The sequence below is a fragment of the Mus musculus genome, chromosome 12 (assembly GCF_000001635.26).
Source record: "Mus musculus strain C57BL/6J chromosome 12, GRCm38.p6 C57BL/6J".
Lineage (NCBI taxonomy): Eukaryota > Metazoa > Chordata > Mammalia > Rodentia > Muridae > Mus > Mus musculus.
The window spans coordinates 78,487,153-78,506,881 of NC_000078.6; the positions used below are offsets into that span (position 1 = coordinate 78,487,153).

A 19,729-nucleotide genomic window follows, 5' to 3' on the forward strand; every position below is an offset into this window, starting at 1 on the left:
TTAATTTTACTTTTTCCTTACTTTACACCCTGCTCACTACCCCCTCTCAGTCACTCCCTTTCACAATCCTTCCTCCTTACCCCTTCCCCTTCTTCTCTTTCAAGCATTAATGCCATAGCTTGAAAGATGACTATATCCTCTGAGTGGGTATAGACATCCTGTGTATCACCAACCCTGGCATTTAGGGTCTTTGCAAGGCTAGTCACTTCCTCTCCCACTGAGGCCAGACAAGGCAGCCCAGCTAGAACATATACCATGTACAGACAACAGCTTTTGGATAGCAACCCCCCCACACACACACTCTAGTCATTTGGGCCCCTTATGAAGACCAAACTGCACATCTGCTACATAAGTACGGAGAGGCCTAGGTCCAGTACATGTATGTTCTTTTTTTTTATTGAATATTTTATTTATTTACATTTCAAATGTTATCCATTTTCATGGTTTCCCCTCAGGAAATCCCCTATCCCATCCCCCTCCACCTGCTTCTATGAGGGTATTTCCCTATGCACCCACCCACTCCTGCCTCCCTGCCCTGGCACTCCCCTACATTGGGGCATCGAGCCTTCCCAGACCAAGGGCCTCTCCTCCCATTGATGCCTAACAAGGCCATCCTCTGCTACATATGGGTCTGGAGCCTTTGGTTTGTAGTTCAGACTCTGAGAGCACCAAGGGTTCAGGTTAGTTGATTCTATTGGTCTTCCTGTGTACTTCCTATCCCTTTCAGGCTGCAATCCTTCCTCTTATTCTTCCATAAAAGTCCCAAAGCTTCATCCACTGTTTGACTGTGATGTCTGTATCTTCTGAGGCAGTTTCCCAGAGGACAACATGTTCCTATCTGCAAGCATAACAGAGTATCATTAATAGTGTCAGGAATTGGTGTTTGCCCATTGGGTGGGTCTCAAGTTGAGCCAGTTATTGGTTGGCCATTCCCTCCATCTCCTGATCCTTTATTTCTTGTAGACAGGATAAATTTGGGATTGAAAGTTTTGTGGGTGTGTTGGTGTCTGTCGCTCCACTGGGGTTCCTGCCTGGCTATAAGAGTTCCACATTCCCAATATAGTGAGTCACAGCTAAAGTCACCCCCATTGATTCTTGGGTGCCTCCCTTATGCCAAGGCTCTGTCTCATCCTGGAGATGCCTACTACTTTTTCACCCCCAACAGTTGCAGAATTCCATTCATTCTCATGGCCATCTAGCCATCTCTCCTGTCCTTCCCCACACCTGTTCCTGAACCCTGCCTCTTTCCCTCCCCATCTTCTTGCCTCGAAGTTCCATCCCACTTCTGTCTCTTAGGACTATTTTATTTCCTCTTCTGAGTGAGATTCTGGCATCCTCACTTTGGCCTTCCTTCTTGCTTAGTTTCTTTGGGTCTGTGGAGTATAGCATAGTACTTGTATTTTATAGCTAATATCCACTTATAATATCATGTATATCCTTTCAGGCCTGGGTTACCTCAGAACGTTTTTCTCAAGTTCCATCCATTTGCCTGCAAAATTCATGATGTCTTTGTTATAATAGCTGAGTAGTATTCCATTGTGTAGATGTACCACACTTTTTTTAATAAAGTTTGTTAGATCAAAGTGTCGCTCTAGCAAAACATTAGAAAACTCTCATGAGAAAGCATTTGACAAAATCCAACACCCATTCATGATAAAAATCTTGGAAAGATCAGGAATTCAAGGCCCATACCTAACCATGATAAAAGCAATCTACAGCAAACCAGTAGCCAACATCAAAGTATATGGTGAGAAGCTGGAAGAAATCCCACTAAAATCAGGAACTAGACAAGGCTGTCCACTCTCTCCCTACCTATTCAACATTGTACTTGAAGTCCTAGTCAGAGCAATTAGACAACAAAAGGAGATCAAGGGGATACAAATTGGAAAAGAAGAAGTCAAAATATCACTCTTTGCAGATGATATGATAGTATATATAAGTGACCCTAAAAATTCCACCAGAGAACTCCTAAGCCTGATAAACACCTTCAGTGAAGTAGCTGGATATAAGATTAACTCAAGCAAGTCAATGGCCTTTCTGTACACAAAGGATAAACAGGCTGAGAAAGAAATTAGGGAAACAACACCCTTCTCAATAGTCACAAACAATAAAAATACCTTGGCGTGACTCTAACTAAGGAAGTGAAAGATCTTCAAGTCTCTGAAGAAAGTAATTAAAGAAGATCTCAGAAGATGGAAAGATCTCCCATGCTCATGGATTGGCAGGATCAACATTGTAAAAATGGCTATCTTGCCAAAAGCAATCTACAGATTCAATGCAATCCCCATCAAAATTCCAACTCAATTCTTCAACAAATTAGAAAGGGCAATCGGCAGATTCATCTGGAATAACAAAAAACCTAGGATAGCAAAAACTCTTCTCAAGGATAAAAGAACCTCTGATGGAATCACCATGCCTGACCTAAAGCTGTACTACAGAGCAATCGTGATAAAAACTGCATGGTACTGGTATAACGACAGACAAGTAGACCAATGGAACAGAATTGAAGACCCTGAGATGAACTCACACACCTATGGTCACTTGATCTTTGACAAGGGAGCTAAAACCATTCAGTGGAAAAAAGACAGCATTTTCAATAAATGGTGCTGGCACAACTAGCAGTTATCATGTAGAAGAATGAGAATTGATCCATTCCTATCTCCCTGTACTAAGGTCAAATCTAAGTGGAATAAGGAACTCCACATAAAACCAGAGACACTGAAACTTATAGAGGAGAAAGTAGGGAAAAGCCTCGAAGATATGGGTACAGGGGGAAAATTCCTGAATAGAACAGCAATGGCTTGTGCTGTAAGATCGAGAATCGATAAATGGGACCTCATAAAATTGCAAAGCTTCTGCAAGGCAAAAGACACCGTCAATAAGACAAAAAAGACCACCAACAGATTGGGAAAGGATCTTTACCTATCCTAAATCAGATAGGGGACTAATATCCTATATATATAAAGAACTCAAGAAAGTGGACCCCAGAAAATCAAATAACCCCATTAAAAAATGGGGCCCAGAACTGAACAAAGAATTCTCACCTGAGGAATACCGAATGGCAGAGAAGCACCTGAAAAAATGTTCAACATCCTTAATCATCAGGGAAATGCAAATCAAAACAACCCTGAGATTCCACCTCACACCAGTCAGAATGGCTAAGATAAAAAATTCAGGTGACAGCAGATGCTGGCGTGGATGTGGAGAAAGAGGAACACTCCTCCATTGTTGGTGGGAGTGCAGGCTTGTACAACCACTCTGGAAATCAGTCTGGCGGTTCCTCAGAAAATTGGACATAGTACTACCGGAGGATCCAGCAATACCTCTCCTGGGCATATATCCAGAAGATGTTCCAACCGGTAAGAAGGACACATGCTCCACTATGTTCATAGCAGCCTTATTTATAATCGCCAGAAGCTGGAAAGAACCTAGATGCCCCTCAACAGAGGAATGGATACAGAAAATGTGGTACATTTACATAATGGAGTACTACTCAGCTATTAAAAGGAATGAATTTATGAAATTCCTAGGCAAATGGATGGACCTGGAGGGCATCATCCTGAGTGAGGTAACACAATCACAAAGGAACTCACACAATATGTACTCACTGATAAGTAGATATTAGCCCAAAAACTTAGGATACCCAAGATATAAGATACAATTTGTTAAACGCATGAAACTCAAGAAGAATGAAGACCAAAGTGTGGACACTGTGCCCCTTCTTAGAATTGGGAACAAAACACCCATGGAAAGAGTTACAGAGATAAAGTTTGGAGCTGTGACGAAAGGATGGACCATCTAAAGACTGCCATATCCAGGGATCCATCCCATAATCAATGCTTCCAAACGCTGACACCATTGCATACACTAGCAAGATTTTGCTGAAAGGACCCAGATATAGCTGTCTCTTGTGAGACAATGCCAGGGCCTAGCAAACACAGAAGTGGATGCTCACAGTCAGCTATTGGATGGATCACAGGGCCCCCAATGGAGGAGCTAGAGAAAGTACCCAAGGAGCTAAAGGGATCTGCAACCCTATAGGTGGAACAACAATATGAACTAACCAATACCCTGGAGCTCTTGACTCTAGCTGCATATGTATCAAAAGATGGCCTAGTTGGCCATCACTGGAAAGAGAGGCCCATTGGACTTACAAACTTTATATGCCCCAGTACAGGGGAACGCCAGGGCCAAAACGTGGGAGTGGGTGGGTAGGGGAGTGGGGGGGAGTGTATTGGGGAATTTTTGGAGAGTATTGGAAATATAAATGAGGAAAATACCTAATATAAATAAATAAATAAATAAATAAATAAATACAATGAAAGATCTTTTAAAAAAAAAGAAAAAAGAAAACTCTCATGCCTTTCAATTCTTTCTATATAAAGCACAAATAAATCCAAAGGTATATCAAAATTATACTTTAAAAGCATAGTGTGCATTCATTTAGGCACCAGAACCTTTAACATATGAAAAATACTATATGCTGTGATTGTTTCACATTTCACATTAAAAAGATGTTTCTGATATGACTCATTCTTGAGATGGATAGAAATACAAGTCTAAAAATTTGAAAGAAATACAAATCCAAAAATAGGAACCATACAACACCTGGTGGTGGTGGCGACAAATGCCTTTAATCCCACTACTCAGGAGGCAGAGGCAGATGGATCTCTGAGTTCAAGGCCAGCCTGGTCTACAGAATGAGTTCTAGGATAGCCAAGGCTATAGAGAGGAAACACTCTCCCAAAAAAGAATCAGTTTGACTGTCACCATTTTAGATGTTTGTTTACAAGCCTAACTTTTTTCTTTTTTTTTTTTCTTTTTATTTCTTTTTTTTCTTTTTCCTTCTTTTTTATTTTATTTTATTTTTTTGGTCTCTGGGCAGGAATGCTTTCAGTTCATACTGCCAGCTCTACCTCATGCCATTGACCTTTTACGTGATGCCATTGTAAAAGTAAAGGAGGTGCATGATGAACTTGAAGATTTACCTTCCCCACCACCTCCTCTCTCTCCACCTCCTACAACTAGCCCACATAAACAGACAGAAGACAAAGGAGTTCAGTGTGAAGAAGAGGAAGAAGAAAAGAAAGACAGTGGTGTAGCTTCAACAGAAGATAGTTCCTCATCACATATAACTGCAGCAGCTCTTGCTGCAAAGGTAAGTCTGCTGAGAAATACAGCATTCTGAAGCACCCATGCCTACATTACTGATATCATCCCTCTTTCCATCTCATCCTTCCATAAGTTAATACTTCCTGAAAGCATCCTAAAAATAGAACTAGAATATCCATCACATTCTATCAATGCCTCTCTCCTGGTACAGATTCTTTGTAAGCACTAAAGTTCATTTGAGCTCTGAGGCACTAATGATGTGTCATTGCCTAATGAAGTCACAACTACATGATGAACAACATAACATTTAAGAACTTTTTAAAGTTGCTGTTTTTATTAAATGTACAATGATTGTGTATTTAGAACATCAAAAGTCCACAGATTCTTAAAGAGATAGAAAACAAAAGTAAAAGACCTTAGATGACTCTTGAAATTAGTTTAAAAGAGTAATTTAAAGTTATACCAGGTATGAAGGTATGGGGAACCCAAAAAGGCCAAGTTGAAAAATTACCTTCCACAAAAAAATTTCAAACACAGCAGCTTTTGAATTTTCCTCAACTAAAAATTTACTCAAATATTAACAAACATATATTATCCTAGTGAAATAGAGAAGAAATAAATATATTTTACTTTTAATTTAATAAAGTAATTTAAAATTTAAAATGACACAAGTTTAAATGACACAAATTTTCTTTAGATGAATTTTGAAATAAATATAGTACCAGGAGCTATTTGAGTAAATTTGGTCCTCTTAATGTCTCAGAACATAATTTATGTTATATTTACATCTAGAGAGATCCAGTTGCTTTGATTTCCTATCTTTAAAACGTAGCATATCATTCTTAGGAGTGATAATAACTTCCTTGTAGATATTTTACAATTTGAAAATTTAATTACTATATGAAATTAGATAGGTCATACAAATATTTTGGCTATTACCATAGAAAAATCTTTTAATTTTTAAAAAGTTTATTTGTTCCTTTATTAAATGAGCAATATAAGAAAGTCGTTACTTTGTTACTATTTTTCTAGCACTTAGGAAAATACAGTTTTTCAATAATAGTTCAGAGCAATAACCAGGATTTATTGAGCTGTAAGAACTTTGATAAAGTCAAGGTCTAAACATACTTAGTCAAATCATCTTTTCAGCATTATATAATTCCTTGATACTACTTTATAGCTATATTAGTAAATGCTACTAATATGTTTTCAAATCTATAAAACTTTTTCATATGGCTTTGTTCTTAATTCCTTATTGAAATTAAACAGATTAGAATCACATCTAAATCCTTTTCACATTCATTAGGTAATCATTAGTTCTTTCATTGAACACTGTCGATAGATTGATTCTGTCTGTAGATCATTCAATAATCTATTAAATTTTAATCATACCATTAAGTATTGAAGTAGAATTTTTTAGTAGAACCAATTAATAAAAATTCATTCATTTTAAATCATTATATGTTCTTTCTTTTTTACCCATAAGGGTAAAAAAGACCATTAATTTTGGTTGTAAAGGAAAATACTTACAACATATAAAATCAAAGCTGATTTTGTCACTTTGACTTTTAAAAATTTGGCACCTCATTGTTCCATTTGTTTTCATTTTTTATTTGGTCATTTTGCTTATATAAATTCATGTTTTATTCTCATTGTATTCATAATTGTTATGTGTTATACATTAGAAGCATCCATTCTACACCAGTCCTGCTCTTTTCATGGCAAATCATGGGCAGCCCATCCCTGGTCTCATCAGTTATTCCCATCATGCAACAGGCAGTGCAGATAAACGGGTAAGACAGTGCATTTTGAATAATGATTTTAGAACTATATATCATACTTCTTTATTTGGAGGTGGGCTATAAACATGTGGAAGATGAGTTATTTTATTGTGAAAGATCTTCAGGGTCATTGATCATAAAGATAACATTTATGCTTAACTCTCTCTGATATCATTAAAATTCTATATTCTGTAATGATGACTTTTCATTACTTGACTTTAAAGAAATTCATTGCTCTGAAAGTCAGGTTTTGGATCTTTGGTTTTTGGTTTTTTTGAATGTTTGTTTGTTTGTTTGTTTGTTTTAATAGGTTTTTAATACCTTTAAATAAATTGCCTAGCTTAATTTGTATGTCCTCTTAGGTAGATTACATTGTGTCTTAACATCTAAAAAGCTTGATCAAGCTATAATTTAATTTGTAATGGCTTTATTTTGTTCATGAACTTTGCACCTCATCTTGTTTTCCTTAACTGCGTTCTCATTGCAACTACAACAGCTCAGTAGGCAAATTCCATGATTATTAATCTTTAGAAACAGGCATCTAAAGATACATACTACTTTTCTACTCATGAAAAACAAAGAAAGATTTAAAATTAAAATTATTAAATATAAATCACTTAACAGTAATAATCTAGGCCATGGATAGAAAGCAAAACAACAAAAAACTATTTCCATCTATTCTTAGCATATGAAATAAAAGGAGAAGAAAGAAAACCAACTTATGAAGTGAAATGTGGCTTTAATTTTTTTTACTCTATGTTTATTTCTTTTATTATTAGTAAATTTTTTCCTGTAGGTTCTTGATATTTTTCTCTTATTTTTTGTAAGCTGTTTCATTTATTTACATTCCAGATGTTGCCCTCTTCCTGGTCGTCCTCCCCCAAATTCTTCATCCCATCCAACCTCTCTTTTCCTTCTGAGAGAGTGCTAACCCACCCACCCACCCAACCCCACCTCACTGCCTCTAGTATCCTCCCTCCCCTTCCCTAGGATTAGGATTTCAAGTTTCTAAAGGATTAGGCACACCCTCTCCCACTGAAGCCAGACAAGGCAGTCCTCTGCTACCTATCTGCTAGGACATGGGCCAGCCATGTATGCTCCTTGTAGCTTAGTCTCTGCGGGTTACTGGGGGTCTTGGTTAATTGATACTTTTGTTCATCCTATGGAGTTGCCATCCCCTTCAGCTCCTTCAGTCCTTCCCCTAACTTCCTTTTTTTTTTTCCATTTTTTATTAGGTATTTAGCTCATTTACATTTCCAATGCTATACCAAGAGTCCCCCATACCCACCCACCCCCACTCCCCTACACACCCACTCCCCCTTTTTGGCCCTGGCGTTCCCCTGTACTGGGGCATATAAATTTTGCGTGTCCAATGGGCCTCTCTTTCCAGTGATGGCCGACTAGGCCATCTTTTGATACATATGCAGCTAGAGTCAAGAGCTCTGGGGTACTGGTTAGTTCATAATGTTGTTCCACCTATAGGGTTGCAGATCCCTTTAGCTCCTTGAGTACTTTCTCTAGCTCCTCCATTGGGAGCCCTGTGATCCATCCATTAGCTGACTGTGAGCATCCACTTCTGTGTTTGCTAGGCCCCGGCATAGTCTCAGAAGAGATAGCTACATCTGGGTCCTTTCGATAAAATCTTGCTAGTATATGCAATGGTGTCAGCTTTTGGATGCTGATTATGGGGTGGATCCCTGGATATGGCAGTCTCTACATGGTCCATCCTTTCATCTCAGCTCCAAACTTTGTCTTTGTAACTCCTTCCATGGGTGTTTTGTTCCCAATTCTAAAGAGGGGCATAGTGTCCACACTTCAGTCTTCATTCTTCTTGAGTTTCATGTGTTTAGCAAATTGTATCTTATATCTTGGGTATCCTAGGATTGGGGCTAATATCCACTTCCCCTAACTTCCATCGGGGTCCCCAGCCTCAGTCCAAGGCTTGGCTGTGAGTATCAGCATCTGTCTCACTCAGCTGTTGGTAGAGCCTCTCAGAAGACAGCCATGCTAGGCTCCTGACTACAAGCTCAACATGGCATCAGAAGTAGTATCAAGGCCACCCACCTATCTTCAGAAGTTTTGACCCAGAATTGTTCCTACCTAAAGGAAATGCAAAATTGAGCAGAAATTGAAGGAAAGGGCATCCAGTGACCAGCCCAACTTGGGATCCATCCTATACACAGGCACCAAACCCTGACACTATTGCTGAAATTTGGCTTTATATACTTAGAATTTATAGTATATATATAACTTTGGGGCAAGCCCAACAACTTAGCACAAGCAGTCTTTTAGAAGATAAAGATAGCACTATCAAATGTATAATTGAATATTTACATTCCACAAGACATATCTGGTTGAAAATAAACTTGGGTTAGTCAGAAGACACATAGAAAATTTAAATTGGGGTTAGCAAATGTTAGTGAAATATTCATGAATTAGTGAAGCTACCAAATTGGAAGGGTATCTTTTTGTATATACATTTTATAATGCTATTATAACCATTATAGAAAACATTCTGAGTTTTTGAAATAAAGTCATTCTAAGATTTTACATTTATAACCATTATTATAGGTTAGTATGTTCTAATAATAGATTAGATCCTCAGAAATTTTTTGAGGGCTATAGAAATGAATCAGCAGTTAAGGGTATGTGCTACCCTCTGGAGAACCTGAGTTTGATTACCAGCACCAATATTAGATAGCTCACAACAGCCTTTAACTCCAGCTCAAGGGGGAGCCAAGCCTTCTGGCCTTTGTGGGCATTTGAACTCTTGTGCACATATCTACAAATAGATACAAACATGTATACAAAATTAAAAGTTTGAAAGATAATAAAATACAATCTCTTAAGAATTGTTTGAATAATGTTTCTCTTCAGTTCTCCCAAGGATTTACAAAATTACTACATATGAAAGAAGATAATTATCACATATGATAGATGTAAATTATTGTAGCCTAATTTTCTAAAGCACCTAATTTGAAAATAGCACCAAAATGATATAAGTAGATGTCTTCATAGTAGGACCCAGGAACTGTCTTACTGGCTGGGATTTGGTATTCATTTGTAAGTAGTAGCAGTACTGTGTAGAATTAAATTGTTATATTCCCAACTACATGTCAGGATCCATCTTTATTTTAAAGGAATAACAGAAAACACCAGAGGTCACAATTTTTGTTTAAGTTAAATATATTTGTGTATGTGTGTGTTTGCTGAAGTGTGGAATACCTTACTCACTGTACTATATGGGTTGAAAATATTGCACAGGATTTATAAGTTAGCACAGTTAATTACCAGGTCTTGCTATGTAGTCAGGCTTGTACCCAGCTCTTCTTCTGATTCATTATGAATATGTAATTTAGAAATGCACATCCCAAGAAGTACCATATTGGAACTATGAGAACAAATCCCACCATAATAAAATAAATTGCAAAAAAGAAATTCTAAAACATAGAAGATTAGAAACATCAGGTTATAAGCACATTGGCTTTACCCTTCCTTCAACTCCTTTTAAATTAGATCAAGTTATTTTTTCTTAAAAACGAATTGAAATAAAGGTGACTATACTACTGTCTATAACCAAAAAAGAAATTTTCATTAATATACAGTAATATATAGATCTCATTAAGATAATATTATTTCTTTTATTGTCTAGAGGGTATCAAGTAGGAGTCCCTGAAGTTTCATACATGGGTCAGAAACTTGATTCAAGAGGATAGAGTAAAAGGAATAGGAAATAGGGATGAACAAAAAGAAAATTGTGAAAAAAAAAATGATATAGATTGACAATCAAATCTATAAGGATAAGGAAAACAAAATTTTTCAGACAAAAAAGGGAAATCCCCTTGGGATATATAAGAGGAAATTTCTTCTCATTAATGAAAATTAAATCTTGTTGAGAAGTTCAGAGCACTAATGATGCCTTTATGTTCTACTCATGGAGCTTATATTTCATGTACACAAAAGTAAATTCACATGTTAGAACAGAGAATAGATACATGGAAAGGCTATCGAGGAAACTGGTGTTATGAAGGGATAATTTCCATATAATTTAGATAGAGGAATGTGGATTAAAGAATAGTTTCTGTTGGAAACTTGGATAGAAAGTGAAAATGAGTTAGGCAAAACATGTTTTTCTGGGGTTTTTTTCCTTCCTCATTAGGATACATACAGGCATGAAAAACAATAATATAATATAATTAGATAAAATAAAAACAAACAAACCAGAATAGGATAAAACAAGGAAACAGAAGAAATGGAACAACAACAATAAAAAGTTCAAGAAGTACATACAGTTGCAGATATACACACAAAAATCCCATAAAAACACAAAACTGGGGAAGATAATATATATGCAAGGGATCTGTAAGGGCAGGGGTGGGGTTGAGAGTTACTGACAAAGCATTGGAAAAGGCAGGCACAAATTATACTTCTCCATGTTAAGTGAGTTTTGTAGGTTTTTCTTAAGCAATAGGGTCTTACCATCAGTTTGTGGAGCATAACCAATAATCTTGTTAATAACCTGGCTCATGGGGCCCCTCTGGCTAGTAACTGTATTAACTATAACCCATTCCTAGAAATGGAGACTTCATCTGATGAGAGATGTCCAGTTGAGGTACTATCTTACCTGTTATCTAGCAATTCCATTTAGGTCACTTTCATATATGTATTTTTTTAAGAAATTTCTACTCTAATGGATTTCCATACATAAAAAACTGTCAAATGGCCCTGAGTTTTGATTGACCCTCTCCATATTCCCTCGTTCAGAACCCCTCTTTCCTCTTCCTCCTCCATTTTGTCTTCACATTCTAGTCCCCCCACCCCTCCATCCATAACTATTCTATTTCCCCTTCCTAGGGAGATCCAGCCCTATCTTCTAGTCCCTTACTCTATACCAAATTTCTGTGATATGGAATGTAGCCTGCTTATCAAAGACTTAAGAGCTAACATTCACATATAAGTAAATACATACTCTATTTTTCTTTTTGAGTGTGAGTTATTTAACTGAATTTTCACTCAAGAGGATTTTTTTCTAATTCCCTCCATTTACCTGTGCATTTCATGATTTCATTATTTCTTTAACATTTGAATGGTATATCATTGTGTAAATGGAACACATTTTCTTTGTTTATCCATTTCCAGATTTTGGCTGTTATGATCAAAGCAGCAATGAACAGTTGAGCGAGTATCTCAGTAGTATGATATTATAGTGCTTTATGTATATGGAAAATTACATTAAATTAAGGAAATTGAGCATTTCTTTAAGAACCTTTCAGCCATTTTTGTTTCCTCTTTTGAGAAAACTTGGTTTAATCTGTACCCCATTTTTAATTGGGTCATTTGTTTTCTTGATGTTCATGTTTTTATTTATTTATGTTTTTAGTTTTAGTGATATTATTCTTAGTTTTTATGATTTATTTAGATTCCAGTCATTGCACCACCCCTGCTTCCACAGTTCCTTATCTCATTCCTCCTCTCCCTTACTTCTGAAAGAGTGTTTCTCTCCTCAAACAGACCTCGCCTTCCCTGGAGCCTCAAGTCTCTTGAGGATTAAAAAGCATCTTCTCTCACTAAGGAGGACAGGGAGACCTCTGCTATACATGTGCCAGGGGCCTCAGACTAGCCCGTGTATACTGTATGCACCTGGTTTCTGGGAACTCCCTGGGGTCTGGTTAAGTTGAGACTCCTGGTCTTCCTATGAGGTCATTCACCCTTTAATACTACCAAAACTTGGCCCTCTTTTGGACATGGATTAGTAAAGATCTTTTCTCATTCTGTACCCTTCTGCTTTATCTGAATGATGGTGTCCCCTACAGTGGAAAAGATTTTTAGTTTAATGAGGCCTCGTTCATTAATTGCTGATCTTGGTGCTTGTGTTATCAGTGTTCTGTTTAGAACGTCTTTTTCTTTGCCACTGAATTCAAAGCTAGTCCCCAATTTCTCTTCTTTCAGATTCCGTGTATCTGGTCTTATGTTGAGGCCTTTCATCTAAATCTGGTCTTATGTTGAGGCCTTTCATCTAATTAGAGTTGACTTTTGTTCAGAGTGATATAGAACTATTTCTATTCTTCTACATGCTGCCATCCCAGTTGACCAACTTTAGTTAATTTAGGTAAGGGTATACCAATTGTATTGATTTCATTGATTCTTTGTATTGCTTGTTTCTATGTTATTTTTAGTTCTGAGTTTGATTACTTCATGCCATCTATTATTTTTCAGTGTTATCTATACATTTTATATTACAGTTTTCAGGTGTGCTGCTAAATTACTAATAAGAGATCTTACCAGGTTTTTTATGGGTATGAATTTACTGGTATGAATTTGCCTCATAGAGAACAACCTTTGTTGTACCCCGTTGGTTTGGGTGTGTTATGTTTTCATTTTCATTCAAGTTTCAAAGATTTTAACTCCTTCTTAATTTCCATCTTGACCTATTTTTTATTCGGTAGTGAGTTGTTTATTTTCCATGAAAATGTATACTTTTTGTAGATGATAGTATGAAGCTTTAATCCATCGTGGTCACATAGGATACATGGTGTTAACTTGATTTTGTAATGTCTGTTGATGCTGCTTTGTATGTAGTCAATTTTTAGAGAAAGTACCATGAGCTTATGAGAAGAAGCGCTTTTGTATTTGTGTGAAATGTTCTGTAAATATTTGCTCTTTTAATTTGATTTATGATGTTACTTAACTCCAGTGTTTTTCTTTTTTGTTTCTGTCTTGATGTTTTGTCTGTTGGCAAGAATGAGATAGGAAAGTCACCATCTATCATTTTATGAGAGTTGATATGTGACTTTAGCTTTAGCAGTGTAACTTTTGTGAGCTTGGTGCCCTTGTGTTTGGTACATAGATGTTTAGAATTACAATAACCTCTTCAATGAATTTTTTTTTGTTTTTTCCTGTTATGTGTATGTAGTCCTTCCCCATCTCTTCTGATTAGTTTGCTTTGAAATCTATTTTCTCAGGATATACCTGCTTGTTTCTTGGGTCCATTTGCTTGGAGTATCTTTCTATTCTTTTACCCTGAGGTGATGTTTATCCTTGATGTTAAGGTGTGTTTCTTTAGTGCAGCATAAGAATAAATCCTGTTTGCATCTAATATATTAGTATGTGGCTTTTTATTGTGAAATTGAGATCATTGATATAGGGGTTAGCAATGAGCAACGTTTCTTGATTCCTGTTGTCTTGTTATTATGATGTGGGTCTTCCCTCCCCCTTTTTACTTACTGGTCTGGGATTATTTATTCCTTGTGTTTTGGGAGTCTGGCTAACCCTTTCAAGTTGAGTTTTCTAGCACTTTCTATAGCACCAGATTGGTAGATAGATACTGTTTAATTTTGATTTTATTATAGAATGTCTTTCTTTGTCATAGTTGATAATTTTGCTGTGTATAGTATTCTGGACTGGCATCTCTGATCTCTCAGAGTGTGAAGAACATCTGTCCAGGTCCTTCTAGCTTTCAAATTTTCCATTAAGAATGGAAAATTAAGAGATGCTATTCTATTGGGTTTTGTCTTAGTCAGGGTTTCTATTCCTGCACAAACATCATGACCAAGAAGCAAGTTAGGGAGGAAAGGGTTTATTCAGCTTACAATTCCATACTGCTGTTTATCACCAAGGAAGTCAGGACTGGAATTCAAACAGGTCAGGAAGCAGGAGCTGATGCAGAGGCCATGGAGGGATGTTCTTTACTGGCTTGCCTCCCCTGGCTTGCTCAGCGTGCTCTCTTATAGAACCAAGATTACCAGCCCAGAGATGGTCCCACCCACAAGGGGCCTTTCCCCCTTGATCACTAATTGAGAAAATGCCTTACAGTTGGATCTCATGGAGGCATTTCCTCAAATGAAGCTCCTTTCTCTGTGATATCTCCAGCTGTGTCAAGTTGACACAAAGCTAGCCAGTACAGGTTTGCTTTTGAATTCCTTGATCTTTTCCCTTGCAACTTTTAATATTCTTTCTTTGCTATTTACTTATTAGTGTTGGTCCTGCTTATTTGGTGTTCTGTGTGCAGTTTTTACCTTGACAAGCACCTTCTTTTTTAGGTTATGAAAATTTTCTTCTATAATTTTTGTTGAAAATATTTTCTGAGCCTTTAACCTCGATATCTTATCTCTCTGTTTCTATTATTCTTAGATTTGGTTTTATTATAGTGTCCCAGATTTCCTGAATGCTTTGAGCCTGAATTTTTTTAATTTAACATTTTCTTTGACTGACATGTTTATTTCTTCTACCTTTTCTTCGATGGCTGAAATTCTCTCTTCTGTGTTTTAGATTCTGTTGGCCAGATTTACCTCTGAGGTGTTTGTCTTCCTAAATTGTTCATATCCTACAATTTGCAGCTTAGGTTTTCACTAGTGATTTTATTTCTACCTTCGTAAATTGTTTTTACTATTTTATTCCACTGGGTTTTTTGGGGTTTTTTTTTTTGTTTGTTTGTTTTTTGGTTTTTATTGTTTTTGTATTTTCACAGACTTCTTTAAAGGTTTTGTTCATTTCTTCTTTAAGGTCATTAACCAATTTCATATTTGATGATTTTGAAATCCTTGTCTTATGATTCACCCATATGAATATCTCCATGCCTATAGTAGTAGGCTTATTAGTTTCTGACAAGTATATTATCTTGTCTGTTCAGTGCACTTTTGTACTGGTGTTTAGGTATCTGGATTATGATGATTGAGGTGTTTCTAGATATTGATATCTGCTCTTGTCTTTATTGTATAGGTGTTCTGTTCTTTGATTGCTGTTGCTCTTTCGGGATCTTACACATGTGCCCCTAGTACAAGTTGGCCTCTTCAAGTCGGTGGATGGCAGATCTCTAGTAATAGAGATGTGCTAGGAGAAAATGCTGAGAGGGACTTTGGGAAAGAGCTAAAGGAATCTGTCCACACCAAGTGGCCAGATCTCCAGGGAGCTAGAGGTGGAGTAAGAATAGATGCTCCTGCAAGTAGGTCTCAGTAGTACAAAGGATGAGTCCATAGAAACAGGGATGAAATTACTAGGTAAATCCTGAGGCTTTACCAAGAGTTGGAGTTTCTAGTGAATGGTATTGATATTGGAGGAAGGCACTTGCAAGTAACCTGCTTCAGGATAAATATAAAGAGATTTTGATATAAGCATTATAATGGAAGACAAGAATAGTGAGGACTTCCTACCTGAGTCCCAGCCAGGTGTTGCCACCATATCATATGTCCCTGAGACAGTGTTTCTACATGTCTTAGTGATGGCCTAAAAGAGAGGATTAAGAGGGTCTATAGGAAACATTCAGCTAAGGTGAATCCCCTCTGAGAGGCAGGGGTCCCCAGAGAATGGAGGTATGGTAAGAGGAGGAGCACCTGAAAGCCAACTGCTATAGGGCTGAGGTAAGACTAGAGATATTTTATTGGAGGACTGGATGGAAAGTGAAAATTGTCTGATTCCCAGGCTGGTGTAGCCTTTCAAGATCCCAGGTAGATTTTTCTAGGTAGTTGCATCTTCAGGTTCACATTCTTAAACTGGCAATCTGTGTCCAATACTCGAGCACAAAATAACTAAATTATTCATAAGTCTAAAGTAATAAATTTGATAACATAAATATTTATATTTAAAATTATGTACATTATTTCTTATTGTTTATATTTTTGGAATAGTGGTATTCAATCATATCAGCCTTCACCATAGATATAACTTAATAGCCAACATATATTAAATATTTATTATTTCAAAATGCTAAGTAATTTATGAACATTATCTTACTTAACCATTAAAATAATACAAGAAGCCAGATGCTGTAATTATCCTCATTTTTCAGATAAAGAATATATTGCAGAAATGATATATTCTTCAGTGTCGTAGCATAAGTTAAGACTGCACACTTAGTAATTGATTTTTAATAAAGGCAAATATATTGGGACTAAATTTAGAGAAAGCAGAAAAGCAATGTGGATTCCTATGGAATTAGTAAGCAAAAACTCTATTTTTCCTACCTGAATTGCGGCCAGAGGAAACCTGAGAATTCTAGGAAATCTATTGTCATACATAGAAAGAACGTTATACACATGAGCAGAACCATGGTCTGTAGTTGAGAGGCACATCTAAACTCTGAACTGCTAGAGATGAAAGCAAGAAAAAATAAGTGCAAAACCTATTCTCTTCTAATCCATGGTCTATGCCAGGCCTTGATATCTGGAACCCAACTGGACATCCAAGAGTACAAATAATTAGTTGATGATGTCCATAAAGGTCAGCTAGAAGCGAAGAGAATAAAATGTTGGAAAATGAGATAATATCTAGGAATTTCTTGCTCAAGAAATCAGACTATTAAATGGCAAAGCTAGTTATTGTGTGGCATGCATGTCCTCCTAACCACGCTTGAGGTCTACTTCTCACTAAATTATTTTACATTTTATTTGCCAGAAAAGAATATAAATGTAAAAATGTGTAAATCAAATATTATATCTGCTTGTAGATAATAAGTGAAACCAATTGAATGAGAGCTCAACAACAAAGAATGAACAAAAAAATCAAAAACAAAAAAGATGTGAATGCTGATTATTATTGGCCTTTTGTAGTGTTAAACAACAGTCATTCTTGTTTAGATTCCAGACTCCATCATTTCTCGTGGTGTTCAGGTGCTCCCACGAGACACAGCCTCCCTTAGCACTACTCCTTCAGAATCGCCCCGTGCTCAGGCTACATCTCGCCTCTCTACAGCTTCTTGTCCAACACCAAAAGTAAGTATAGCTACTTGAGTCTTATTTTTCTCTATTATGAATTCTGAGAAAACTAACAAATGTTTTCCCAGCTTGTCAAGGTTGGATTGCATGCAAAATACTGGTAAAAATGAATGAATACATATCACCCATTGTCATAGATTATCTTGTTAGGACAGTAGACATTTTGTATAGTATGTCTGCTCCTATATCACAGGTAAAAATAGCACTTTCTATAACTTCTGTTCTTTCTAGTAGACCTGTTGTTTTTAGAAAACTTAGCAATATAATTGTAAAAAAACTTATTCTGAGAATAAATGTATTTTGAGCCAGTAATCAGCAATATTAATAAGATCCTATAAAGAAAACTTTTTAAACTCCAGCCTAGCGTACTTACCTGCTCTAGTATCATTCCAAAAAATTTTTTTCAAACAGAATCTATTTGGAATGTTGCTGCCTATTATTTGGAAACAAAACTAAATTTGTTAGAAGGAAAGTTTTAATGCCAACCTTTGGGAAAGGGTGGGAATTTCTTAGTTTTTGGTTTTTTTATACTCTCTTTCAGAATTGTGGTGGAGGAAAGATTAGACACTATTTATAGCCTCGTGTTTTGTGTGTATGGTAAAATAATGAGCAAGCTTTCATACTATTATACCTTCTTGAATATCTCCTCTATGGATAAATCACTCACTTGTTCTTTCAAGTTCTCCTTATGAAGGGACCAATATTATTATCAAAAGATTTCTTTCTTATTTAATGAGACATTGAGCTTGTTATCAAGTTATGTACTGAGTTTATTCTAAAAACATGATATTTTCAAATTGACCTTTTTCTCTATCATCAGATTTAAAAGCAAATATAGCTGTCTTTCTCAGTTCCAAGTTTTCTGTAGTTTTGTGAGTTATAATTCCATTTCACTAGAAATTATCTTAAAATTTTTGATGTTATAACTTAGTCTGTTTTATATTATATGACAGATAATGGAATATCCAGGAAAATCTTCATGATAATACTCTTGCTATATTTTTACATAATTGTATTTAGATAGGTCTCAATATATGTAATAAACTTATCATTTAAAATTTGATGTTATAAATCTTCAAAAAAGAAAAACTATGAAAACATTCTATCATAAAATATTAGTACTACTTGGATACTGGCCACTTTGAAACTAAATGAAAATATGAAGATCCGAGTTGCATTTTAAAAAACCTTACTCGTTTTATTATATCACTTGAGTAAATAATGTATAATTTGGATGGCATTAAATTCTGATTGTAGAAACTAAACCTTTTTATAAAGTCCACAAAATATCTAAAACTAAAATTTAGTTTTACTATAAGATGTTTTAATGTACCATAAATTAAGACCTAGTAGCTGAAAATAAAATAAAAAAACTACTGAAGATATAATATAATTCTCCTTTTTATAAATATACTCTATGACAGATGTATTTGAATAATAGTTTAGGCTAAATATTGTTACATGAAAATGTTCTTAATTCTCAAAACATTCTATCTTTTTGCATTACAAAGAGGATAACAAATATAATTTTAAAAATCATTTGTACTTCTAATTTTTCCAAAGCAAAATTCCAAAATAAAGTATTTTAACATTTATGAAATTATTGTGCTTTAAAGATTTTAATTGAGCAAGTAGCTTCTTTTGATGTTGTTATTAGTTGATATTTACATGTATAAACTAATCATAAATTCAAATAAAGCACTATTTTTCTATCAAAAAGATACTGTTTGTATAAACTTTTACTAGTACAAGAACATATGCCTGAAAGTTATAATTATTAGCTAAGCCTAATATCTTTTGCTTGTAATTTCAGCACTCAAGAGATGAGGCAGTTTGGGCTATATAGTTAGTTCCAGGTTAGCCTGGGAGACACAGTGAGAACATGTCTCAAAAAATAGTAAGGAAAGCAAGGAAAGGAAAGAAGGAAGAAGGAAAAAAACAGAAAATAAAAAATGTGTTCTTGTTTTATTTTGAAATAATATTTAAATATGGGATTAAAATACTAATAAAATAAACTGTTTAGAAAATTAATATTTGAAAGGGGGAAAGGTTATAAGATATCCTTAAAGACTAATATTTCAACAGGGACATGAAGAATAAATGAAAGCCAAAAGTTAATTTTTGCTT

General features: G+C 35.7%; 1 protein-coding gene across 22 annotated transcripts in view; it reads left to right on the forward strand.

The window, feature by feature from the left end:
• Gphn (gephyrin) overlaps positions 1–19,729 on the forward strand; it is a 467,448-nt gene that overhangs the window by 269,828 nt on the left and 177,891 nt on the right. For 10 of the 22 annotated variants that reach the window (XM_006515903.4, XM_006515904.4, XM_017315077.2 and 7 more), the window contains 2 exons: positions 4,886–5,158; positions 17,465–17,599. In XM_006515903.4, coding sequence (XP_006515966.1) covers positions 4,886–5,158; positions 17,465–17,599 — 408 coding nt within the window. Of the gene's footprint in view, positions 1–4,885; positions 5,159–6,797; positions 6,906–17,464; positions 17,600–19,729 lie in introns of all 22 variants that reach the window. The other 12 variants (XM_006515899.4, XM_006515901.4, XM_006515900.4 and 9 more) reach the window with 2 other exon arrangements.